This window comes from Chelmon rostratus, chromosome 14, assembly GCF_017976325.1.
Source record: "Chelmon rostratus isolate fCheRos1 chromosome 14, fCheRos1.pri, whole genome shotgun sequence".
NCBI lineage: Eukaryota > Metazoa > Chordata > Actinopteri > Chaetodontiformes > Chaetodontidae > Chelmon > Chelmon rostratus.
The window spans coordinates 26,492,748-26,519,172 of NC_055671.1; the positions used below are offsets into that span (position 1 = coordinate 26,492,748).

Consider the following 26,425-nt stretch of genomic DNA (forward strand, 5'->3'; position numbering starts at 1 on the left):
TGCAGGAGGCAGAGGCAGCTCTTAGGCATGCAGAAATAGTAGGAAATGTTCAATTTGGCCGGGGAGGCTTGGGGCTTGGCCCAGGCAAACCAGTGTGGAATAAAGCAGGTCTAAAGGAGAAAAGAAAGCTTGTAGTGGAACAGGTGCGTAGGCAGGAGGAGTTGTTAAGAGGGGCAAAAGCAGTTGGTCAAGCCAAACAGGGACAATGGTTGAATTGGGAAGGTGTTGAGAAGAGGAAACTTAGTTGGAGGGACCTGTGGAATATGGAGGAAGGCCGTATTAAATTTCTGATAGGGGCGACATACGATGTGTTGCCAACCCCGCAGAACCTAAGTCTCTGGGTACAGGGCGATCAATCGTGCCCACTCTGCTCAGGTACAGCAAGTTTAAAGCACATTTTGTCAGGTTGTAGAATTAGCTTATCACAAGGCCGGTATACATGGCGGCATAATCAGGTGCTGAGAAGCTTAGCCGCAGGCATTGAGGAGAGAAGGAAGCAGGTGAATACTGGAAGTTCTAGAAAGGAGAGGTTAGATGTGCAGTTTGTTCGAGAGGGGGAGAAAAATAGAGCTGCTAAGTCAGGGAGAAAGCAGGTAGGTGGCTGCCTGGTAGGGGCTGATGATTGGCAAATGCAGGTCGACTTGGGAGGAAAGCTAGTTGTGCCCCAGGAAATAGTTTATAGTAATCTGAGGCCGGACATTGTCTTATGGTCCATGAGTAAAAAGACTGTGTATTTTATTGAGTTAACAGTCCCTTGGGAAAATTCAGTGGAGGCAGCTTATGAAAGGAAGAAGACTAAGTATGCAGATTTAAAGACAGAATCTGAGCAGAGGGGATGGAAGACCAGGGTCTGTCCGGTTGAAGTGGGGTGTAGAGGTTTTGTTGCAGGGTCAGCTGTTTCACTGTTGAGGGAGCTGGGAGTGCATGGGCAAAATTTAAGAAAGACAGTGAGGGAGATGTCAGATGAGGCTGCTAGGTCTAGTCAGTGGATATGGATCAGGAGAAATAATAGTAGTTGGGGGGTGAAATAGGGACGGTGGGGGGGGGGGCATGCATGCCTAACCCGGCAAGAGAAGAGGTTAAAGTCTGAACAAGACACCTCTCCTCTGCTCTGCTTTCCCCGCCCCATCTTCTCGCTCTGCCAATAGGAAGAGAACCAGGAAGTTTAGATAAGGTGGGGGTGTGGCCAGCTAGAGTCTCTCTTTGGGACCATGCGGCCTGTTCAGGTGAGTTTGCCTGGTAAGATACAGAGTTGGCTTGTTTTTTGATCTTTTTGGTTGTTTTCCTGTTTTGTTTGCTTCTTGAAGGAAATGTTAGGGTTTGTTTTCCTGCTCTGTTTGCTTTTTGAAGGAAATGGTAGGGTTTGCTGCTTCTTGAAGGAAATGTTAGAAGAGGCTGTTAAATCTAGTCTGTGGTTTAGGCCTCCACCTTCAGCACCCTCTAAATTTTCCACCCCCTACCCGAACAAGGGTCTGTATCCAATCCCTACTTCCATCTTTTGACTCTACCTCTTTATTTTCTATCCCCTACCCGAACCAGGGTTTGTATTCCCACCCCGCTTTTTCTTGGTGCAGTTGGTGAGAGGCAGGGGTAGATGATGGTAGTGTGGCAATCGGCAGTTACATGTGGCATCTAGGCCTGTGGTAGCATTGTAGCAGCTAACAATAGCTAAAGCGGTGAGAGTATGATAGTATCTTAGCAGTTAGTATTGGTAGCTAGCAATTAACATTAACAGCATAGGTGAATCTAGCTTTATTGTCTTCTTCTGTTCCTCTTAGCAGGTAGCGGTTAGCAAGTAGCATTAGCTAAATGGTAGCATCGGAACTGTATTGTCTTCTTCTGTTCTTCCTAGCGGTTAGCATTAGCATTAGCAATAGTTAAATGGTAGCATCGGTACTGGCCACTACCTGGAGCATCTCTGGGTCAGTTGAACGTGGCGGTGCTGTTTGGATTGTGTAGGAGCAGTGTGAACTGGCACTAGGGGGGGTGACTCTGGGACGCCGGAGTTCACTGCCTAACCTCCTGGAGGTGTAGAGGGACTAAGTAGGCGAAACACTGTTGAAGGGAGGTTTCCACCTGATGACCCCCAGAGACGTGTTAGGAATCACTGCTCTTTGGCAGGTATAGAGGCAGATTAGAGCTCCAAGGTTCTTCACTGAGAATGAATCCTCTTTTTGAGCACAAGTATCTTGTGTTTAAATTAACTGTTATTTCATTTCTTATTTTCTGTATAATAAAGTCCACCTTGGAGCCTGGTTCTGGAGCCTGGCTCTGGGGCCTGGCTCTGGAGCCTGGTCTGGATCCTGGTTCTGGAGTCTGGTTCAGGAGCCTGGTCTGGACCCTGGTCTGGAGCCTGGCTCTGGAGTCTGGTCTGAAGCCTGGACTGGAGCCTGGTTCTTCCTGCAGGAGCCTGGTCTGGAGCCTGGTCTGGAGCCTGGTTCTGCAGCCTGGTTCTGGAGCGTGGTTCTGGAGCCTGGTTCTTCCTGCAGGAGCCTGGTCTGGAGCCTGGCTCTGGAGCCTGGTCTGGAGCCTGGTTCTGGAGCGTGGCTCTGGAGCCTGGTTCTGGAGCCTGGTTCTGGAGCCTGGTCTGGAGCCTGGTTCTTCCTGCAGGAGCCTGCAGACTGCGGTCGGGCTATGAGTGCTGTCATGTATGCGCTCTGCTGTTTTCAGATTGTTTCACTGACACTGTGTCACATGATGCTGGCGACAGCATTCTATTGGCTAATTAAAACACTGCATGCATAAATGAGTGTAGAGAGAAAATCACATTGAGATCATGATGCAAATCTTTTTTAATGATTATAGTGCAACAGCTGCTCACAACATTTAAAAGAAAAAAAACACCATTTAATCCCCAAACTCTTAACAATATTTCAATAATTTCACATTATTGTTGGCCTCCATTTCTGTGTGAGGAAAATCTAAACTCTGATTTATTTTTACATAAAGAGTAAAAACCCTTTTCTAAAACTGTCTCCATCGTCTCACTGCAGGACAAGACAGAGACACACTGTAAAAACATGATGTTTAGTTCAGACCTTTAACAGTAAATGTTTCATCATGGTGACAATCACAAGTTACACATATATCAATCTGACCCCCCCCCAAAAAAAAAAATATCCCATCAAATAAAAGATACAGAGACAAAACAGTGTTCATGAGTCAACTTCATATGAACTTCACCTGAGTACACCTGCAGGAAAATACACTAAAATGTTCAGAGCTGTCACCTCTTCCTCTTCTCCTCCTCCTCTTCAGAAGACAGTGATCTGCTCTTCCTCCTCTCTCTCCTCTCCCTCAGGTGTCTGCGGAGGAACAAATCAGTTCAGGCTCAGACATTTAAATCAAATGTTTCTACAGGGCCATCAGAAAGCTCACACACACACACGCACGTACGCACACGCACGCACGCACGCACGCACGCACACACACACGCACGCACAAGAAGGAAGCTGCAATCCAGACCAAGTCAAATCGTCAACAATCAAATCAAGAAAACTCCACTTGTGAAGAAGAGAGGCCTGATCTCTGAATATGAAGCACAACCGCAGGATTACAGGTGAGTTACAGGTGAGTTACAGGTGTTACAGGTACGTAACCTGAACAGAACGCTCAGTGGCACATTTACCAGAAACAGCAGTGTGTGGTGGATGATGAACTCTCTGGTGAGTCTGAGCAGATCCTGGTTCAGAGTCTGAAACAGAGTCGGGACCAGAACCAGAGCCAGATTCTGAGCTGACATCTTGTTCACCTGAGAGAACACCTGGACCCTGAGGAGGAAACAGAGCTGGAATCACGTCGTTCAACACAGTCGGGTTCATGGCTTCACTGTGAGGACATGAGGTGGACAGCTGTGAGACGATCCAAACAGTGCACACACTTCAACTGTCTTCAGAGAAGAAGAGAAGCTCCAAGCCACAAGTCCATTAAAGATATCGTATATAAAATGGAAATAAACTTCATTTCAATTAAAGGTCTACTTCAAGTGTGGTTTACTCACACAGTCTGACACAGAGCTTGAAATAACTTTAATTATAATTCATTTAATATAAAACACTCTGTGCCTGATGTCAGCTCACTGAGTCCATCTACTGGACAAAGACTGGTACTGTGTGTGTGTGTGTGTGTGTGTGTGTGTGCGTGCGTGTGTGTGTGTGTGTGCGTGCGTGTGTGTGTGTGTGTGCGTGTGTGTGTGTGTGTGCGTGTGTGTGTGTGTGCGTGTGTGTGTGCATGCGTGTGTGTGTGCGTGTGTGTGTGTGCGTGTGTGTGTGCGTGTGTGTGTGTGTGTGCCTGTGTGTGCGTGTGTGTGTGCGTGTGTGTGTGTGTGCGTGTGTGTGCGTGTGTGTGTGTGTGTTACATGTAGAAGTGTCCAAACAGCGCATTCAGCATTGCTCGGTTGTCATCTGGAAGTTGCCGTAGCAACCGTCGGTAGGCTGAAAACCTGGAGCGTTCTTCTGAAATCACTGAGAGAAAGTTTTAGAGTGAGTGATACTGCAATATTACTACTGCTGCTACTCCAGATACTTCCACTGCTGCCACAGCGAATACACAGATGTAGTAGTAGTAGTAGTACTACTACTCAATACTATCCTGTACAGTTCATGTTATTTATTCCTTTAGAAATAATGTGACTGACCTTCAGGTACTTTTACGACAGATACTAGTACTGCAGACAACAGTATTGTAATTCAGACAGTTGTACCTTTAGTAGTACTTATAGCACTGATTTAGAGGTACGTAGACATACTTGTACTGAATTGCAGCGGTACTACAGCTATTTGTGCTGCAGACAGTAGTACTACATGCACTTCTACCAGATGTATTTATACTAAAGTGTGTGTACCCACTGCTTTTCCTGCCTGTCGGGGATCAGACACTACAGTACTTGTACTACATGCCCTTGTACTACATGTATTTGTACTAACCTGCAGCGTGCAGCCACTGCAGTCGGTCTCTCTCGGGGATTAAACCCTCCTGCTGGCGGACATATTGTTTGAGGGCGGAGCCAGCATCCAACACACCCTGCTCGTCATTTTCCAGAGGGGCGGAGCTAGGTGATGCCATCAGGGCCTCCACCAATCGAGCGACTTTGACAGCAACACCACAGCGGCGGTACACGCCCTCTACCTTCAGACCTGAGAGAGAGACAGACGTCAGACAGACAGGCAGACAGACAGGCTGACAGACAGGCTGACAGACAGACAGGCAGGCAAGCAGACAGACAGACAGACAGGCAGGCAGACAGGCAGACAGGAAGACAGGCAGACAGACAGAAAGACAGGCAGGCAGACAGGCAGACAGACAGACAGAAAGACAGGCAGACAGGCAGACAGACAGGCAGGCAGACAGGCAGACAGGCAGACAGACAGAAAGACAGGCAGGCAGACAGGCAGACAGACAGACAGAAAGACAGGCAGACAGACAGGCAGACAGACAGGCAGACAGACAGATAAACTGACCGTAGGTTGTGATGTGGGAGATGCAGCGCTCGATGGCCGGTGGAACTGAACCCCTCGACCCCACGTCCATGACCGGGTACAGAGACTGATGAGCTGAGTTGTGATTGGCTGCCGGAGGAAACTGTGGAGCCGCTCTCTGATTGGTCAGAGTTCTTTGTAAGTGGTTGAACCAGGACTGACAACTGTGCTGGTCCTCGAAACGGAACGAAACCCTCCTGATGACAAAAACAAGATGCAGCCTGTGACATCACACGTTACCTGGCGACCTCAGCCAAACAGAAGCCAGGAAATATAAAAGTAATCATATTTATTTATTCGTCGAATTATTACAACTTCAGCAGTTGTAAACTGATTAATTTATAATAGATCGCTGATGCAGGAGGAACATAAATGTGTGTGTGTGTGGGGGGGGGCACACCTGTCTGCAGTCACCATGGTGATGGTGTTTTCAGATAGATCCATCTCTGCACGAGAAAGTAAAACCAGATTTCAGTTCAGAGACTTCGAACTGATTCAGCTTCAGTCTTTCTCTGATAACAACATATTTTCCACATGAACAGAAACATCTGAATTTGTAAACGCATCATCATCATCATCATCAGAGAAGGAAGAAAAAAACCAAACAAAACTCAGGACAAACATCAAATGGTTTTCAGCTGACACCTTCTTATATTTATTAACAGTGTTAACTTTATGTATCTCTGACAACATTGTTGTTCTTTTATGAAGACACAACTTTAATACAACTTAAGTTTATGGTGAAGAGTAAAGCTGACGGATGCTTCAGATTTTCACTAAAAAACAAACTTTATTAAAGGAGAGAATCAGTTTAACAGTTTTTTGGATCTGCTGTCTGTTTTTCTGGTGTAAAAACATGATTATTTTTTACTTCACTGTGGCATTATTCAGAAGTTTCTGTTTTTATACGAGTAAAGAAAGAACTGTAACAAGCTAAAGCTTGCTGCTGACGCGTGGCACATGACGTGTTTTCCTTTAACACCTGCTCACCATACAGGTAACCTCTGCAGGTGTCAGCTGAGTCAGAGAGGAAACACATAAAGAGGAAAGAATTTGACTTCATTCGAACAGAGAACACTTCACAACACATTCCAGCAGATGGAGACAGAGGGGAAAACAAACAAAGCTTCAGGTGTGAGGAGGGTCAGTGTATGAGTGAAGAAAAAAAAGACTGTTACCATGGTGACTGAGCGCGCTCAGTTCCATCCTCAGAGTCTGTTGCGTCTGTCTCTGGATGGGATGAACGTTGACGCCATCCTCCCAGAGTAACAACCAGGCGTCAGAATGACTTGAAGCTCCGTCCACGTCAATGACAAACACTTTACTGACAGCAGAGGCCCCGCCCACCTCTGCGTATGTCACCCCCCCCGGGAGAATCACCTGGAAACATGAACTCAGGTTATACTGCTAACTTCAGCTGAAGTTAAACTAATAACTAGAACTCATGTTATACTAATAAATAGAACACAGGTTATATTGATAACTAGAACTCAGGTTATATTAATAACCAGAATACAGGTTATATTGATAACTAGAACTCAGGTTATATTAATAACCAGAATACAGGTTATATTGATAACTAGAACTTAGGTTATATTAATAACCAGAATACAGGTTATATATACATTTTGTTTGTTTGTTTTTCCAAAAAACACCACCACCGCCCCCCCATGGGGAGGTGGTGTGTCTTTCCTCAAGCTCGGGTCCTCTACCAGAGGCCTGGGAGTTTGAGGGTTCTGCACAGTATCTTAGCGGTTCCTGTGACTGTGCTCTTCTGGACAGAGACCTCAGATGTTGTTCCTGGAATCTGCTGAATCCACTCTCCCAGTCTGTGGGTCACTGCCCCCAGTGCTTCAGGAACTGCCTTACTCGTGTGGCTGACTTCCTTGCAGCCTCCTCATGGTTCCCAGTTGCCTGTGGTATCCCAAGTTATTTGTAGCGGTCCTGAACATCTGCAATGCTGCAGTTCTGGTAGATCAATCCCCTCAGTTCTGATCATCTTTCCTCTCTTTGATACAAGCCGCCCACATTTGTTTAGTCTAAATAACACCCCAGTGTTGTTGCTGTAGATCCTGGAGATCGCTCACATACAGCTTGATGTCATCCATGTAGAGGAGGTGGTTGATGGTCGCTCCGCTTTGGAACCAGTATCTGTAGCCACTCTTCGCAATGGTCTGGCTAAGGGGGTTCAGGCCTCTGCAGAACAGCAGTGGTGGTATATGCCACACTTGATGTTGACTTGTGCAGTTGGCTTTGAGATGGCCTCCAGAGCCCCCCCCCCCCCCCCCCCCCCACACACACACACACACAGACAAATTCAGGTTTACCTTCAGTATATGAACCAGGTGACTCAGCAGCTCCTCCTGGTTGTCAGCAGCACAGATCAGCTTATCACTCAATGTCACCATCTCAAACTCATGAGCTGGTCTAAAAACACACAAAAACACGGAAAACAGGAAATGGAAAATGAAGTACTAATAGTAGTACCAGTAGTAACAGAAAGGAATTAAACAAGCACAGCTGCAGAAAAACTCAATAATGAATTCATACTTTGTTAGAGCCAGATTTCACCTGGAACGATGAATGATTTATGAAAACACTTCAGAATCTGTTCAAACAAGTGCTCAAACAATCAAGTCGTCTATTTATGGCTGTTGTTGGTTAATTATATGACATCATTCTCAGTTTTTTCTCCTCCACCCTTCTGAAGCAGCTTGTGCCAACCTGCAGTGACAAAGGAGTGTCCACCAGAGGGTGCTGTTGTCTTAGCCCTCAGTTCCAGCAGCTCTGACGTTTATTGAACCGTCAGACCTGCAGCTGCACTGAGCTGCACTGCTGCTGCGGCTCACTGTTTAACATCGCATTCACAAATACTTAAAACCTGAAAGTCAGGGCCTCCACAAGGGGCCAAAACATTGAACTGCACACTTTTTATCATTATCATGAAACGTCTTCTCGTCCCAAGAAAAGCAATAAATGAGCAGGAGTGTTATTAGCAAGAGGGAATAGTATCAGTAGTATTAGTATAGGTAGTATTAGTGGCATTTGTATCAGTATTGTTAGTAGTGTTAGTATAGTATAAACAGTATTAGTATCAGTAGTATTAGTAGTGTTCGTATCAGCAGTAATAGTGTCAGTAGTAGTAGTAGTATTGGCTTCAGCAGTATTAAAGTCAGTATTGTTTGTTAAGTTCGTAAAGTATAAGCAGTATTAGTATCAGTAGTATCAGTACGATTCGTATCAGTTGTATTAGCAGTATTAGTATCAGCAGTATTTACCCATCTTTGAGGAAGACAGACAGAACTTCACGCAGGTCGAGGACGTCACAAGCTGCCGAGTCGTTTTCTAATGAGAAGAGAAAACGATCTTCTTCCAGTTTACCATGAAGCTCCTCCTCTTCCTCACCTGCATATACGCACACATTCATCAGCTTTAGAGACCTGCTCCGATGAAGAGACAGTTTTTAACCTCGTTAATGTGTCCATAAGCAACACCATGTCTGAGCATCTCCACCTGTGAACTGCAGTGGACCAATGACAGCCTCTCAAACACAGACTCATCCAGCAGGGCCTCATATGTCACCTCAAGCCAGGTGGAGCTACGTATCGCTGTTTTACACGCTAAGTTTCACTGTTTTCAGTCGATGGCAGAGAGGAGTTCTGTTTTTAGTTGTAAAGCTGTAAAAGGCTGCAGCCTGCAGCCGGCGGCCGGCAGCCAGAACTCTGTTTCACCACAAAGCTTCGACTGAAGCCCGACGCTGCTCCAGCCACTGATCCTGGACACGCAGCGAGTACGAGCCAACACGTCGCTCAGTTTATCTTTCATGTGTTTGTTCGTGTTTCAGCCTGAACGTTACATGCTGGATTTCTGTGTTTGATGAGAGTTGAAGCTGCAGGTGGAGGTGTGGGCGGAGACTGCTTAGATCGCTTAGTTAATTCTGATAAACAGGGATTTTAGAGTTTTTATGGTTTAATCAGTGCCAGGAGAGGAACTGTACATAATGACATCAGGATTCATCGATGGCGGCCTTTTGGTTCAGAAGACAGCAACATTTCAGAAAATGTGTTAATTCAACAGCAGCGCGTCCTGCACAAAGTTCTCCGAGAGAAAACAGTTTGTTTCAAACATGAACAGCTTCTTCCATTTCAATTTCCCACAAGCTGTCGTTGATAATTGTTGATAATTCCAGTATTTTTCAGTATTCATTAGCTCAGTATAAATCCATCCAGGTGATTTGTCCTACCTGCGGGGGCATAGTCAGGCCTCCTATTGGCTGACTGTGGCAGGTAAGGCGGGACCTCTGAGTAAAAACAGAAAAAAACAGACCTCGATTAAGACTCACAACCAGGTGAGTTTGTTAGAAAGTAAGTTAACATCAGTGACCACACCCACCAGTGATGTCACAGTGTACTGGAGAACACCTGAACATCACTGCAGTAAGTAGTGTTACCTGTGCATTACCTGTGTACTCGTTGGCTCGAAGCAGCTCGGTCTGTAGAGCCTGACCTGCCCTCTCAGCCAGCAGTATGGGGGAGGGGCTCTGAGGGTCTGACTGACACACCTGCGCACAGGTAGCATCAGTCAGATACAGGATGTAATGGATTCATTGAGAAACAGAAACACACAAAACAGTAACTTGGATCCTGATTGGCTGCTGAGATGCAACTCTCCCACAGTCACATCACATGGAACAGATTATCGTGTGAACACTTGGACACACTGCTGTGGACTGCAGGTGGATGTGGGTGGAGGTGTGCTGTGGACAGCAGGTGGATGTGGGTGGAGGTGGGTGGAGGTGTGCTGTGGACTGCAGGTGGATGTGGGTGGAGGTGTGCTGTGGACTGCAGGTGGATGTGGGTGGAGGTGGGTGGAGGTGTGCTGTGGACAGCAGTGCATCCTGCGAGCTGCTTGGTTTAACTCGTTGTTTCACATGAACATTTGTGTCAGAAATGGAAAGTTTTGTCAGTCAGGAAAGAAACTGACAACAAAGAGAAAACTGATCAACCGACACACTCATACAACATGCTCCCTGTGTGTGCGTTCACGTGTGCGTGTACAGGTGTGCATGTGCGTGTAATGATTACTGATCTAGATGAGGGTCATTAACAGCGTAAACCATCTGACCTTTGCTCCCGAGCAGATCAGAGACATCGTTTCTTCTACGTCGCCTCCACAAACCACCTGACGCAGCCTCTGAAACACACACATCATCACACACTCTCACACACCTGGACAGGTGATGTTGATGTCGTCTCAGCCTGTCTGACAAAGACAGGTGACCACGTGTTCACGTGGTTAGGTTTTTGTATGAAATGTCTTCTCCTCAGCTACACTTCCTCTAACATCCACCAGATGCCGCTGTTATAAAACTTTATAGAAGCGAATGATAAACTACAGTCAGGACTTTTTCTCACAATGAGACCTGTTACCAATCAGCCTGTTCACCTGTGGAATGATCCAAACAGGTGTTTTTGGAGCGTTCCACATCTTTCCCAGTCTTTAGCTGCTCCTGTCACAACGTGTTTGAAACGTGTTGCTGCATCAGATACAGAATCAGCAGATATTTACAGAAATCACTGAAGCTGATGAGCTCAGACAGTAAACATATTGACTTTGTGCTGTTTCCAGGTGAGTTTCTGTGTCATGGTTCTGGCTTTGAGTTTAGTTATTTTCCTTCATGTGTCATGTTTAATTTTACTTCCTGTCTTCTGTATCACCTTTGATTCATTAGTTAATTAGCTTCTCGTGTATTTAGTCCAAAACATGTATGAAAATATTTTTGTATGGTAACAAATATATTCATACACGTTATGAAATATGTCTTTACATCATCAAAGCTGTGTACAATATGAACTACAAGTACGTACAGGGAGTAATAACAGTCCTGTAGTACACACCGATATATGTAATCAACATACATGAGTCTATGACTGTAGAAGACTCAGACCTGATCCATCAGAGAGCGTGAGGAGGCCAGAGCGTGGACTCGTCTGTAGCGCCCCCTGCTGTATTTGTCCTGGATGAACGTCGACCTCTCCTCATCAGAAGACTCCGGACGCAGCTGCTGGCCTGCTGGTACTGCTGGAGCCCACACCTGATTGGCCAGCCGGTTCCCGTAGGTCACAAACAGCTGGAAGAGGAAAGGGTTAAAGATCATGTATGACTGGTTTAGTTCGTCCTCTCTCACACATATCAGTGGTTCAGTTCCTCCTCACCTGTATCAGTGGTTCAGTCCAGACCTTGTTGTCCATCTTCAGACTGCGTACCTTTGACAGGCTGCTACCGAGAGCTCGATGCTGACCTGAAAACAGACACTGTTAGCTTTCTCCATTTAAACCAATAGATCTGCTAGCAACATTCGTATTCCACACTTATGCATTCTTAATATTTCAGAAAACAATCACGTTTAGTTGTCCAGCCTTCACCTGTCTGCAGGTGCTTTAGATGATCATCTAAAAAAAAACCCTTTATCGGATGGAGCTCCACAGGGATTAAATCAAGGGCCCTTACGTTTCAGTTTCTGCCCCCTTTAACTGAGTCCTTTTATGATGCATTCAGGTGCCACTCAACAGTTACAGCCTAGAAATCCAGTTTAATGACGGTTTCACACTTCACTCAGTCAAAAAACACAGTATTTGAATGTAATACAAGACAGACAAACAGATGATAAGACAGACAGGCAGTGAGACAGCAGGGGTGAGCAAGTTACCACGAAACTGTAATATACTACTAGTTACTTTCTTTACAAATTACGGTCTATGTGGAGTCCTGTACTGTACACTACAATATCCAAGGAAACCAGATGAAACAGATGAAGGTGTTGGACACATGAGGTGGACGCAGGATCAGCCTCCTCTGTTACCTGCACAGGCCTGACAGACGACCACCAGCAGGTTGACTGATGCCCACTCAGGGTTTGCCGAGCCACAGTCGCCACACACTTTATTGTCAGGGTTTTCCCACAGACGCAGCGCCACCTGGCTGCAGGACAGAGCACTGCGAATAGATGAGGACAGGCTGTCCAACCAGACAGACAGATCCTTTGACGAATCAACAGACAGGCTGAAGGAAACAAATGAAAGAACGTTAGGACTTAATATCACTTCAGTAAAGGACAGAGACAGACAGACACACAGACAGTGAGACAGACAGAGAGTTGGACAAATGTGAGAACAGACAGATGTTATGAGGGACACAAAGACAGGCAAACAGTTGTCAAGACAGACAGCTGTTAGGACAGAGAGGTAGTTGGACAGACAGACAGACAGACAGCTGTTAGGACAGAGAGGTAGTTGGACAGACAGACAGACAGACAGACAGACAGCTGTTAGGACAGAGAGGTAGTTGGACAGACAGACAGACAGACAGCTGCTAGGACAGACAGACAGACAGACAGACAGACAGACAGGCAGGCAGACAGGCAGACAGACAGACAGGCAGACAGGCAGGCAGACAGACAGACAGGCAGGCAGACAGACAGACAGCTGCTAGGACAGACAGACAGACAGACAGACAGACAGGCAGGCAGACAGGCAGACAGACAGACAGACAGACAGGCAGGCAGGCAGGCAGACAGACAGACAGACAGACAGGCAGGCAGGCAGACAGACAGGCAGACAGACAGACAGGCGTGTACTTGAAGGTCTTGTATGGGGTGACGAGGGAAAACGAGTGTTTTCCTGTAGATTTGACCGTGGCCACATTCAGGGGGACAGAGAAGGAGGCGATGCCCAGCTGGAAGCCCTCCTTGTTGGGATAAATCCACAGGTCGTGACCCCAGACGGCAGCATAGGCACGGCTCCGCGGCTCCTTGATGGTGATTTGTCCGTGGAGTTCTGGGGGGGTGGGGCTCGGCTGGCCTCGAGATGCCAGCAGAGACGTGACCCAACCATCGTGAACCTCTTAGAGATGAAAAGCCATGAAGACGAAGGATCAGATCATGCAGCACTAGACAGTTTCAACTTTCACCATCGGTTGACTCAACTCCCGCTCTCTACCGCTCCAAAATAATAATCATAAAAACACCACGCCTTATTGATCCCAGCATCCCTGCACAACATGCCTGTTACTTATCGAACTGCTGACATAATCATCAGCCTGACTCATCTCAATCCCTGAGAAGAAAGCTCATGTGTGAGTCCAGGAGACGACAGTAGACCCCCGGAGAGCTCAGCAGCAGTGGTCTTACCATCATTAAGAGCCATGAAGTCATAATGTTTCTTCCTGAAGTAAACAGAGAATCTTCTTTTGTCCTGTTTCTTCACGTTGGTGATACTGGAGACATGAAACAGCACCTCACTGAACCGGTCCTGATCAGCAGATAAGCACACTCATCACTGTGCTGACAGACAGACACACAGACAGGTGTACAGAGAGAGACAGGTAGGGAAACACTGACTTACTGTGCGCTTTTTCCACAGAGACATCAGCTGTCCGTCCAATGTCGCCCATAAAACATTGTGTCTGTTACAGAAAGAAACCATGTCTTTTTATCTGTGTCTTAGTCATCCATCATCCATCTATCCATCCATCCATTCATCAATCCATCCATCCATCCATCCATCCATCCATCATCCATCCATCCATCCATCCATCCATCCATCATCCATCCATTCATCATCCATCCATCTCCATCCATCCATCCATCCATCCATCCGTCCATCCATCCATCATCCATCCATCCAATCATCCATCCATCATCCATCCATTCATCATCCATCCATCCATCCATTCATCATCCATCCATCCATCCATCCATCCATCCATCATCCATCCATTCATCATCCATCCATCATCCATCCATCCATCTTTCTATCGTCCATTCATCCATCCATCCATCATCCATCCATTCATCATCCATCCATCCATCCATTCATCATCCATCCATCCATCGTCCATCCATCCAATCATCCATCCATCATCCATCCATTCATCATCCATCCATCCATCTTTCTATTGTCCATTCATCCATCCATCCATCCATCCATCCATTCATCCATCCATCATCCATCCATTCATCCATCCATCCATCCATCCATTCATCCATCCATCGTCCATTCATCATCCATCCATCATCCATCCATCCATCCATCCATCCATCATCCATCCATCCATCATCCATCCATCCATCCATCCGTCCATCCATCATCCATCATCCATCCATTCATCCATCCATTCATCGTCCATTCATCATCCATCCATCATCCATCCATCCATTCATCATCCATCAATCCATCCATCATCCATCCATCCATTCATCCATCATCCATCCATTCATCCATCTTTCTATCATCCATCCATCCATCCATCCATCCATCTTTCTATCATCCATCCATCCATCATCCATCCATCCATCCATCTTTCTATCATCCATCCATCCATCATCCATCCATCCATCTTTCTATCGTCCATCCATCCATCATCCATCCATCCATCTTTCTATCATCCATCCATCCATCTTTCTATCATCCATCCATCCATTCATTCATTCATTCATCCATCCATCATCCATCCATCCATCAATCATCCATCCATCATCCATCCATTCATCCATCTTTCTATTATCCATCCAATCATCCATCCATCCATTAATTCATCCATCCATCATCCATTCATCCATCTTTCTATCATCCATCCAATCATCCATCCATCATCCATCCATCCATCCAGTCATCCATCTTTCTATCATCCATCCATTCATCCATCCATCCATCCATCATCCATTCATCCATCTTTCTATCATCCATCCAATCATCCATCCATCATCCATCCATCCATCCATTCATCATCCATCAATCCATCCATCCATCCATCCATCCATCCATTCATCCATCTTTCTATCATCCATCCAATCATCCATCCATCCTTCATCCATCCATCCATCCATTCATCATCCATCAATCCATCCATCCATCCATTCATCCATCCATTCATTCATCCATCTTTCTATCATCCATCCATCCTCCTCTCACCATTGTTTAAAACTAATGATGATGACGATGATCTCATGACAATGTTACCTGAAGCCCTTCCAGACGTCCAGCCAGCTGGATCGGACCATGGCGCTCTGTGGAGCTGAACTCCCACTGCCCCCCTTCTTCCTGGACACTCGAATAGTAGCCGCTCTGTAGGATAAACACACTTTAAACTCCAGTGTGGATCATGTGATGCTGCTGGAGGCGTGGTCACTACACTGAAATGACATCACGGCTCACCACGGAGGGTGCAGTTCACACACAAGTAAAATCCCAAAGCATGCTGGGTTAAATAGGTGGAGGAAGAACCTCGGACCATTTACTGTGTTTCTTTTAGATCTGGACTTTGAATGTGACCGATGGCATTTCACAAGAACTCACAATAATTCAGACTAACGAAGACGTGTGTGTACCTCGGAGTCTTCTGTTTCAAAGGCTTTCCTGAGTGGCCAGGAGGAGGAGGAGGGGGCGGGGCTGGCCGGGTGGGGATTGGACGACCTGAAGGATTCGACGGGAGGCTGAAAAACATTAACATCGTTAGCAGCAGTGGAGGGTAGTGTTAGCATCACTATTTTTTAGCAGTACTAGTTGTTATTAGTAGTGTATAGCACTGTATACATACTTATCGGTATTGGAAGACAGGTTAGAAACAAGACCTGCTTCCATTGGTCCATTGACACCAGGGGGGGCAGGGCTAACGTCTGTGTCTTCCTCCTCATTGGATGAGTCAGTGTCAGCTTCCTCTTGACTTGCCCAAGAAGCCAACACCGTGCCATACGGGTTCTCTCCTTTGATGGTGTGAGGAGACGGGCTTAAAACTGGGACCAGAACAAACACAGAGGAATCAGACTGGCAAGAGTGTGAAGCCCAGGATGAAGCAGACTAAAAAGGGGGCAGGTTTAACCTCCTTCAGTACCTTCGGCAGTTGGCTCGGCAGCATCTTCGAGTGGAGGTAGTGTTACTCCTGCATTCTGGTCTAATGCTGACATCACCAGCTGTGACAACGCTCCAACGTCTGAAGACATAAACACAGAAAATATTCAGCCAATCAGGAGACAGAGTCTCTGTTTATTGGTCCTGTTGGGCCAATGAATGTTTGAATCTTCTGAAACAGCTGGAAATAGACCAGAGAGCTGTTCTTGTGTCAGAAGCTCCTTCCAGTGAGTTGAATCAAACAATCAGCCCACTCATGAGTTGAGATTCAACCTCTTTTTAACCATAACACCCGATGTTAAGCAGGTCTGCTGAGATGTTTGAGATGTAGGACCCCCCCTACCTGCTGCTCATTCAGCAGTAACCGTGTACTACAAGCTTGCATGAAATCCTGAACTCACAGCAGACTGCGTAAGGCAGCTTCATTATTTGCTCGGACACCAGTCAGTACTCCTGCTGGGATCGTACATGCTCCAGGTTTACTGTGTGTCAGGACGAGAGAGGAAACATGTAACTCCCGCAGAAAGGTGTCACAGATCAGAACATCCAGGATTTGGACATTCAGATCATTGGGGAGTACAAATACCTGGGTGTCCACCTCAAGAACAAACTGGACTGGACCAACCATTGATTGATTGCTGTACCTGTGTGAGTGTCTCCCATCCTCTGCAATGAGGGGGGCGGGGCTGGCGGGGTGGCTGGGGTCGTCATGGAGGTTACACTGCCAACAATGCCTGCTAAACTGGGTATGTTAGCTAACGAGCTAACAATGCTGTTTAAGGTAGCAGCATCTGCGTTAGCAGCAGGTGCAGGTGTGGTGGCGGAGGCAGAGGTGGTAGCAGTAGCTGAGTTAGTCACAGTGCTAGCAGCACCTGCCAAGGTAGGCAGGTGAGCTGCAATGCTGTCAGCCAAGCTGTCTATTGAGGGGGGCGCTGATGGAGCCGGCGACGTAGATGTAGTAGGGGCCGAGCCACCGATGGAGGCGGTGACTCCAGCCAACGATGGGATGTTGGTGGTGATGATGTCAGTAACGCTGGCCAGAGTCGGGATCATGACAGCATTGTCCGCCTCACTGCGAGGAAGAAGAGGAGGAGCATCTTCACCTGAGGAGGAAGACACAGTAACATCATGTCACCTGTCAATCAAACAAACATCTCTGTGACAAGCTGCAGTTCCTGTCATCTCATGTTCAGACTCAGCAGCAGATGAATCTACATTTGGTGCTTCAGCAGCAGGTTGTGTATGTGGGACTGAGTCAAAAATAAGCTAGTGTGTGTGTGTGTGTCCTCATATCAACTTTTTTCCATGATGAGTCCTAAACATCTTATTTTCATTCAAACAAATGAAAGAAAGTTCAGTGAGTTTAATGACGTTTAATAACGAAATTCAGGGACAAGACCACGCCCCCAATCATGTACTACTTCCTCTCCGTAGTATTTAGGGTCTCCTGATTTATTAATTTGCCCTTCACTCGGCCTCTGCATGACCCGTACCAAACACACTTCAACAAAATGAATTGTTCCCTCATACCATGGATCAGGAACCCTTCCTCAACCCTCTGAACCCTCTGTGGAGACCTGTGTATGACCACAGAGACACTACAGACACGTTTTATTCCCAGAATTATAAACACACACAGGAAACTGACTGAGTGTGTTACAGCAGCTGTGTGTCACCTTTGTGATGTGAGGTTTAGAGTCTTTACATTCACCTCAGATTGTATCATGACCAACCAGAAGACAAACTAGTTTGAGATAATCACCAGCCTGCTGGAACAAACCGGTTCGACTGTTCAGACAGTTTCACAGTTGGTCACACCTGAGTCAGGCGGCTGAGATTAGAGCTGTCGACGTGAGTGATTTTCAATGTGACGAGTATGAAGCTGCAGTGGAAGACGAGGGAATAAACTGACAGTCAGTCAGTTTTTGTGTTGTGAATTCAGCTTCTTTCAGTTCTTACTCACAAACTGAACTCAAGTTCCTGCAGGGCTTGAATATAAAAGGCTTTCAGCGTTTACACCTCGACGCTTTAATTCCTTTCAGACTAAACTGCGACTCAAAGAAGTCGTATTTGAACCTTTTGAAGCGTTTCCGTGTTTGATGCAGAAAAAATGTCTGTTATGACAGTCGATGAAATCAGCTGCTGATGACATCAGCAGACAGGTGGAAAATTCCTGCTGATGTCACCGTGACACCTTCATGTCTCACATCCAATCAGAACACCTCATCAAAGTCAGCTGACGTCAGAAAAATTCTGTCAGATGAGAATAATGTGTGTGTGTGTGTGTGTGTGTGTGTGTGTGTGTGTACCTGTGTTCAGGTGAACTCCATCAGAGAGAGCTGGATTCACATTTTCACCAATCACATTTCTGCAACACAAACATTCAAATTTTCAGTTTTTTAAATCCAGCAATCAAATTTAAAGGCTTGTTTTAGTGATTTAAAGGTTTCTTCTGCAGATCTAAAGGTTTCTCCTGCAGATTTAAAGGTTTGTTTCATAGATTTAAAGGTTTCTCCTGCAGATTTAAAGGTTTGTTTCATAGATTTAAAGGTTTCTCCTGCAGATTTAAAGGTTTGTTTCATAGATTTAAAGGTTTCTCCTGCAGATTTAAAGGTTTCTCCTGCAGATTTAAAGGTTTGTTTCATAGATTTAAAGGTTTCTCCTGCAGATTTAAAGGTTTCTCCTGTAGATCTAAAGGTTTCTTCTGCAGATTTAAAGGTTTCTCCTTCAGATTTAAAGGTTTCTTCTGCAGATTTAAAGGTTTCTTCTGCAGATCTAAAGGTTTCTCCTGCAGATTTAAAGGTTTCTTCTGCAGATTTAAAGGTTTGTTATAGTGATTTAAAGGTTTCTTCTGCAGATTTAGAGGTTTCTCCTGCAGATCTAAAGGTTTCTTCTGCAGATCTAAAGGTTTCTTCTGCAGATTTAAAGGTTTCTTCTGCAGATCTAAAGGTTTCTTCTGCAGATTTAAAGGTTTCTCCTGCAGATTTAAAGGTTTCTCCTGCAGATTTAAAGGTTTCTTCTGCAGATTTAAAGGTTTGTTATAGTGATTTAAAGGTTTCTTCTGCAGATCTAAAGGTTTCTTCTGCAGATTTAGAGGTTTCTCCTGCAGATCTAAAGGTTTCTTCTGCAGATCTAAAGGTTTCTTCTGCAGATTTAAAGGTTTCTCCTGCAGATCTAAAGGTTTCTTCTGCAGATCTAAAGGTTTCTTCTGCAGATTTAAAGGTTTCTTCTGCAGATCTAAAGGTTTCTTCTGCAGATTTAAAGGTTTCTCCTGCAGATCTAAAGGTTTCTTCTGCAGATCTAAAGGTTTCTTCTGCAGATCTAAAGGTTTCTTCTGCAGATTTAAAGGTTTCTCCTGCAGATCTAAAGGTTTCTTCTGCAGATCTAAAGGTTTCTTCTGCAGATTTAAAGGTTTCTTCTGCAGATTTAAAGGTTTCCTCTGCAGATTTAAAGGTTTGTTATAGTGATTTAAAGGTTTCTTCTGCAGATCTAAAGGTTTCTCCTGCAGATTTAAAGGTTTCTTCTGCAGATTTAAAGGTTTCTTCTGCAGGTTTAAAGGTTTCTCCTGTTTCAGCAGCTTTCTCTCCCTTTGAGCTTTCTCCTCGTTTCTTGAACTTTGTGTCTTTTTCATCTCTCACTTTACTTCCTGTGTTTTCCCACCTGCGTAGTTGTCTGACTGTTTCCACCTGTGTCTCATTAGTTGTCCCTCCCCAGTGTATTTAGGCCTGTGTGTTCCCCCCAGTCTTTGTGTAAAATCAAGCTTCCTGGTCATCTTCGATGTCAGTTTTGGTTGTTTTTTCTATGTTGCTGGATTTGAATTTGGGTTCAGCTTCTTGGTCCTCCAGGACACAATTCTAACATTTGAAGTAATTTAATGGACAGTGGACACTAAACTTTATCAAGTTTTTTTTTGGACTGACTCAGCGCCAGCAGTGTAGCATTATGCCGTTATTGGAGATGTGGCTAATCGTGCTAGCTCCAGATACGAATGCTGTGTTGGATGGTTTTCAGATGATTTGTGTGGACAGGAGAGTGGTGAGAGGAAGGGAGGGGGGCTGCAGTATATGTTAATGATAGATGGATTAACTCTGGACACGCCACGATTAAAGAAGCAAGGAGCCATTAGTATGAGGCCAAACACTGACACTGCCTGTGATGTCATCCACTCAGTTACCAACAGGCTGCAGACACAACAGCTGCATGTTTCTGCTGATTTTAATCATCTCTGTCCTCTTCTCTGCCCACATCCACTCAACACTGGGTTTATTTTATGACAACACCAAGGAGGCACATGACTCAACTCCTCTCCCTCCCCTGTCATGATTGGACCACAGCCTTCTGAACCTCCTGTACAACTAACTATGTCAAGCTCCTGAGGACCTTTGTTGACTCTGCGGGGGCAGCTGGGGTGGTCTGCTGGGGCAGCAGCATCTTCACTGCTAACAGGAAGAGGCTTCACCGACTGCTTGAGAAGGCCAGCTCTGTCCTGGGACGCCCCCTCCACCCTGTGGAGGATGATGATGATCATCCCTGATGGACAACATGTCCCTAAGCCTGCAGGACACTGGACAACACTGGACAGCTCCGTCAGGGACAGGCTGCTCCACCCCCGGTTACACATCTATTACACTGTCACCTTTGCTGGTGCAACACTACAGATCTCCCTGCTGCGGGATTAATGAAGGATTATCGGATCTAAATCGTAATGATATTTTGTGTTGGTTTGTTCTGTAGATTTAAATGTTTGTTCAGAACATTTAAAGGTGAACTCACCTGTCCAAAGAGGAGGCGGAGCTCAGACTGTCCGTCATGTATCGAGATCGAGGCTTCGGGATTGGAAGTGGAGAAGGTGTCGTCATCTGGAGGATAAAACAGATCATTAAGCAACAGATCGCCTGACACAGCCTGACCAATGACTGACAGGCTGCAGTGACCAATCAGATGAGCTGACAGCAGAAGAAGAAGTCTGACATGTGTGATTCTGAAGTTCAGCTTCAGTCTGATGGATTCCTGTCATGAACTGGCCTCTGGCCAGTGTTAGCTGGGATCGACCCTCGAGGCGTAAACGGTGACAGATAATGGATCGATGTATTTTTACTTTCTATTTGTACTAATTACCTGAGTGTCGACCTGCTGAGGTGATCTGCTTCAGTTTCTCTTTCTCTCTGTTCATGTTTTTTGTACTTGGTCCCTGACAAAAAATGTGAAAAACTAAAGTAAAACTCTGAACTGAACCAGGTCCTGGAACCTGGTTTCTGACTCTCTGATTAACCTTCTGTAGAGTCACAATATTCAGCTCATTAAAAAACACAAAAAACACGCACTGAATCTGGACAAAATCTGATAATCTCTAACTTTTTAAAGTAGTTGTCCAAGTTTCAGTCACATTTCAGTCATTTGATGATGTTTCTTTAAAGCCTTAATTTATCTTAATTAATTTCTAATTTGGGTGATTTCAGTATTCCCATGGCTGACCACTGATTTTAATCCCATCTGCTGTGAAAAAGGTAAAGTGCTATTATTTGGTCAAAATATGTCGTCTTTGAATCTTAAAAATCTTTTGATCTGGTATAGAGACGATGACCTCACATGTACGAGTCATGAATCAACAACAGCAACATGTTTATCTGGAGGTCTGAAGCTTCGAGTTAATTCACTGAATTCTCACTTTCATTAAAGAGTTTCAGTGTTCAAATCAAAGAAAATGAACATTTGAATGTGAAACAAAACAAGAACTTCATGTTCTGAACCTTCAAACGTCGCACAGAAGAAACCAAAGAAGAGGAAGAAGAAACTGATTTCACATCAGTCAAATGTTTCAGAAAATCCAACGTGTGGTCGTTGTCTTACCGTGTGAACTCTTCAGTGCTGAAACAAACACCTGAGAGACCTGCTGTTTACCTGCCTGTTTACCTGTCTGTTTACCTGTTGATCTGCTCGCCTGTCTGACTGTTAGCCTTTTGACTTGTCCACCGGTCTGACAGGTTAGCTGTCGATCTGCTCACCTGTCTGACTGTTAACGTGTCGATCTGCTCAGCTGTTCCTGGGTCAGTAAATTTCTCATGTCTGATTAAATGAAGTGTTTCAGCTTCGCATGTTGACGTCCTGCTTCAGATCCACCTGCACTCATAAAAGCTGAGGGGTCACATCTACTCTCTCCAGGTGTGTGTGTGTGTTCGTGAGGACAGGTGGATTCACAGCTCTGCACTGAACAGTTAAACTGCACAGGTTTCAGGTATGTGGCGCTCACCTGAGCTACGCAGCTGTCAGGAACCTGATCAGGTGTTTTGACTGTGAGGTTTTTACAGTGAACTCAGTCGGTATCACCGGTTCAACCTGCTGCAGGAATGTAGGTGTGTGTGTGTGTGTGTGTGTGTGTGTGCGTGTGTGTTTGGACTTTGACCTCTTTAAGTTGCCGGCAGGTTTTTCTTTTTAAGAACACGATCAGCAGACTTTTATTGAATGACTCGAATGTTTGGAGATGAGTTTGGATGTTCTCAGACACACACTTTAGACTTTGCGATGTTGTTTGAAGTACACGAAAGATTGAATTATGAATAAAAATGAAAGAATTGCAGGGAAATTGTACAGTAAAAATCTTCAAAACAACTTGTTTCAGGTTTTTCTTGAAATCAGCTTCTTTCATTCTGGTGCAGGGGAATTATTTTATTCATGTTTCAGTTAAATCTGTTAAAGGACTCTGGTTGTTGTCTGCTGTTCAGACTGTAAAACACCTCTGAAGGCAAATGTGTTGTTTGTGACATTTGACTGTGTGAATAAAGTTGGATTGACTTGAAAACAGGTTGAAACGATCTCAGAGATGGGGGTGAGATGGGGGGATGTGTAGTGATGAGCAGTGAGGAAGCTCTCTGGAGCTGTTGGTTTGAAGCATTTGATTCAGTCAAAGATGGCGACCTCTGGTGGTCAGCTGCTGTTATTACAGCTATATGACTGGATTCAATCTGAGACCTGATGATCAAACAGTCAGGATGCAGAAAGATTCAGAGTTTTATTGTTATTTTGTTCAGTGAAACCTGCTTTGAATCTGCAGGTAAATGAGCATGTAGACCTGAGGAGGCCAAACAGGTGAGACCAGGTAAGATAAGACTTTATTGATCTCACAGTGGAGAAATTCACTAACGTACTTTCTCTTCCTTGGATCAAATGACTGACAGGGCTGCAGCCAGGACTACTGAGGTCAAATACTGAGGTCAAGAGTCCACGCCACTGAAAACTGGACAAAGATCCAACACCAGAGACGTCAGAAGTTTGGAAATGACTCTTTTTCTTATTGCACTGACTCAACAGATTGAGCTGCAGTATCTTCCAGGTTACTCAAAGTATCCAAACTTCAAGCCATAATCTAAAAGTGACACATGGCATGACAGCAAACCCGTTAGTGTCCAAAATACGTCAGAAGAAAAGAAGAAGCTTTAATAAATATGTATGACTGTTAGCCAGCAGTCCTGAACCCGCCGTGGTCCAGGAACCAGTGACTGCTGCAGCCCAGGAGCAGGAGACAACTTCAGACTTCAGACTGTTCCAACAGGGGGTGAGCCTGGCCGCCGACTGGGGGTCAGGAGCTGGTAGCAGCCAGGTTGCTGACTGGAGACATGACAGCTGGTCCCAGGTCTGTGGTGCTGGGCTGTCAATGATGTCACGTCTTTACATTTCGCTGGCTCCTCAGTTGATCCATAGAAAACTTGTGGTGTTCATGAAATGCAGGATCAGGACTTACTGGATCAGGACTGGAAGGCTGCAGGCTCATGAACCAGACCCTGATCACCTGAGAAGAAGGCCGAGCTGCAGGCTGAAGGCCGGCGTGACGCACTGAGGTAGGACCCAAAGTGAGGGTGCAGAGGTGGAGCTGGTTACCAGGTGAAACTTTGTCCCGCTGTCTTTGTCTGTCCTCTTGGACCACTTCATCCTGACTTTCCCGCCTGCTGCTTGTTCTGGCTGTTCACCCGCTCTGCCGGCTATGGGGGGGTTTGTGTCCCGCTCCCGAGGTCTCGCCTTGTCCAGTTTACCTGTTTATTCAGGTGGTTGAGTTTCAGCCCTCATTCATTCTTGAGCAGCTTTCCTGAAGAGTGTGTCCTCTCTGATTGGCTGCGGGGTGTCACTCACTGTATCAGGTTAAAAAGACACACACACATTCTTCGATGTGCCCCCCCCCTGCATCCATGGCGTCAGTCTAGTATCTTTGTGGACCCTCCTCACATGAGGGTCCTGAATGCTCAGTCCCCTTTTCCCCCAGTCCTACCTCCCCACAACCACACACACAAACACACACACACAGAAACACACACACACACACAGAAACACACACACACACACAGAAACACACACACAGAAACACACACACAGAAACAAACACACACACACAGAAACAAACACACACACAGAAACACACACACAGAAACAAACACACACACACAGAAACAAACACACAGAAACACACACACAGAAACACACACACACACACAGAAACAAACACACAGAAACACACACACACACAGAAACAAACACACACACAGAAACACACACACACACAGAAACACACACACAGAAACACACACACAGAAACACACACACAGAAACACACACACACACACAGAAACAAACACACAGAAACACACACACACACAGAAACAAACACACACACAGAAACACACACACACACAGAAACACACACACAGAAACACACACACAGAAACAAACACACACACACAGAAACACACACACAGAAACACACACACAGAAACACACACACAGGCTCGACAGTAAAAATGTGTGTTTCTGTGTGTGTGTGTGTGTGTTTGTGTGTGTGTGTGTGTTTTAGTGTGTGCGTTTTTCTGTGTTTCTGTGTGTGTGTGTTTGTGTGTGTGTGTGTGTGTTTGTGTGTGTGTGTGTGTGTTTTAGTGTGTGCGTTTTTCTGTGTTTCTGTGTGTGTGTGTGTTGGACTCAGTTCACTTCCTGTCAGAGGAGGGGGGGGGGGGTGAACAGAGAGACAGATTGAGAACAGACATTACGCTCTCTCTCTCCCCCCCTCTCTCTCTTTTCAGTCTCTCTCCCCCCCTCTCTCTCTCTCCCTCTCTCTTCACTCCCCCCCTCTCTCTCCCCCTCCCTCCCTCTCTCTCTTCAGTCTCTCTCTCTCCCTCTCTCTCTCTCCCCCTCCCTCTCTCTCTTCAGTCTCTCTCTCTCTCTCTCCCCCCTCCCTCTCTCTCTCTCTCTCCCTCCCTCTCTCTCTCCCCCCTCCCTCTCTCTCTCTCCCACTGTGAGTCAGTCTGTTTCCATTCGTCGGCCGTCTGGAATGAACTCAGGCTGAAGGAAAGAAGGATAGGAGTGACGGAAAGAAGAGATAAAACCCACTGAAGAAGAAGAAGACGAAGAAGAGGAAGAAGAAGAAGAAGAAGAAGAACAAGAAGAAGAGGAAAAGAAGACGAAGAAGAAGAAGAAGACGAAGAAGAAGAAGAAGAAGAAGAAGAAGAAGAAGAAGACGAAGAAGAAGAAGATCAGCACGAGAAGGTTTGAACAAACTAAAGGTCTCTCTCTCGTTGTTCACTCTCTCACTTCTCTCCTCTGATTCTGTTTGTTTCTCACACTTTTTGTCCTCCCATCAAATACTGCAGTAAAACTAACTGTACCACAGTGTACAAATACTCTGTTAGGAGTTACATTGCTACATCCAGAAAGTACTGCATGCAGAATATTCTGTGTATTTTAAAGTAAAACTGCAGAATATTTTGTGGCTGATGTAAAATAATGTCACAGTAGTTTAGTTTCAGGAGACATTCGTACTTTAGAAACAAGCTGATGTTTGATTTTACTAAAGCTGATTCCTGTAAACCGTAACCAGGACGATAGATCTGCTGTCTGATCTACTTGCTGAAGTTAGTCCAGATGATGATCACTCTGATCAAAAAGAATCAAACTGAGGATTAATTTATTCTTACTGGCTGTTTAAAGTCATTCATGAAAACCTTCATCTTCTGTCTCTTTCTGAAGGTCAGAGGTCACTGACATCAGACTGTGATTGACAGC

At 45.5% G+C, this 26,425-nt stretch overlaps 2 protein-coding genes across 3 annotated transcripts in view; one reads left to right on the forward strand and one right to left on the reverse strand.

Moving 5' to 3' along the window:
* Positions 1-2,774: 2,774 nt before the first annotated feature.
* On the reverse strand, positions 2,775-22,585 carry LOC121617306 (arf-GAP with Rho-GAP domain, ANK repeat and PH domain-containing protein 1). 2 transcript variants are annotated; one of them, XM_041952446.1, is made up of 26 exons: positions 22,390-22,585; positions 21,158-21,243; positions 18,694-18,752; positions 17,029-17,487; positions 16,368-16,466; positions 16,074-16,269; positions 15,865-15,969; positions 15,497-15,601; positions 13,880-13,940; positions 13,666-13,786; positions 13,114-13,378; positions 12,340-12,539; positions 11,693-11,778; positions 11,425-11,607; positions 10,602-10,670; positions 9,939-10,038; positions 9,721-9,777; positions 8,756-8,882; positions 7,805-7,904; positions 6,656-6,857; positions 5,878-5,923; positions 5,460-5,674; positions 4,926-5,135; positions 4,358-4,463; positions 3,629-3,770; positions 2,775-3,305 (listed from the first exon to the last, which is right to left on the reverse strand). In XM_041952446.1, exons 2-26 carry the CDS (start codon positions 21,241-21,243, stop codon positions 3,255-3,257), a joined length of 3,450 nt encoding a protein of 1,149 aa, XP_041808380.1. In that variant the 5' UTR covers positions 22,390-22,585; the 3' UTR covers positions 2,775-3,254. The 2 variants fall into 2 exon arrangements, with proteins under 2 accessions (XP_041808380.1, XP_041808379.1); XM_041952445.1 differs by lacking the exon at positions 22,390-22,585 and adding an exon at positions 22,235-22,383.
* A 3,101-nt stretch (positions 22,586-25,686) lies between these two features.
* Positions 25,687-26,425, forward strand: part of LOC121617053 (platelet-derived growth factor receptor beta-like) — a 19,967-nt gene continuing 19,228 nt past the window's right edge. The window contains exons 1-2 of the mRNA XM_041952059.1: positions 25,687-25,909; positions 26,390-26,425. The exon at positions 26,390-26,425 is cut by the window's right edge and continues 59 nt beyond it. The gene's annotated coding sequence lies outside the window, so the exon portion shown is untranslated. The remainder of the gene's footprint in view (positions 25,910-26,389) is intronic.

What these genes read in the sequence shown, in the direction of transcription:
- LOC121617306 (XM_041952446.1), bottom strand. Translation starts at nt 21,243, where the DNA reads ATGACGACACCTTCTCCACTTCCAATCCCGAAGCCTCGATCTCGATAC. An exon ending in ACCCCATACAAGACCTTCAA is followed by an intron (nt 12,540 to 13,113) that starts GTACACGCCTGT and finishes TGTTTCCTTCAG; the next exon opens with CCTGTCTGTTGATTCGTCAA. An exon ending in GGACTGAACCACTGATACAG is followed by an intron (nt 11,608 to 11,692) that starts GTGAGGAGGAAC and finishes TTCCTCTTCCAG; the next exon opens with CTGTTTGTGACCTACGGGAA.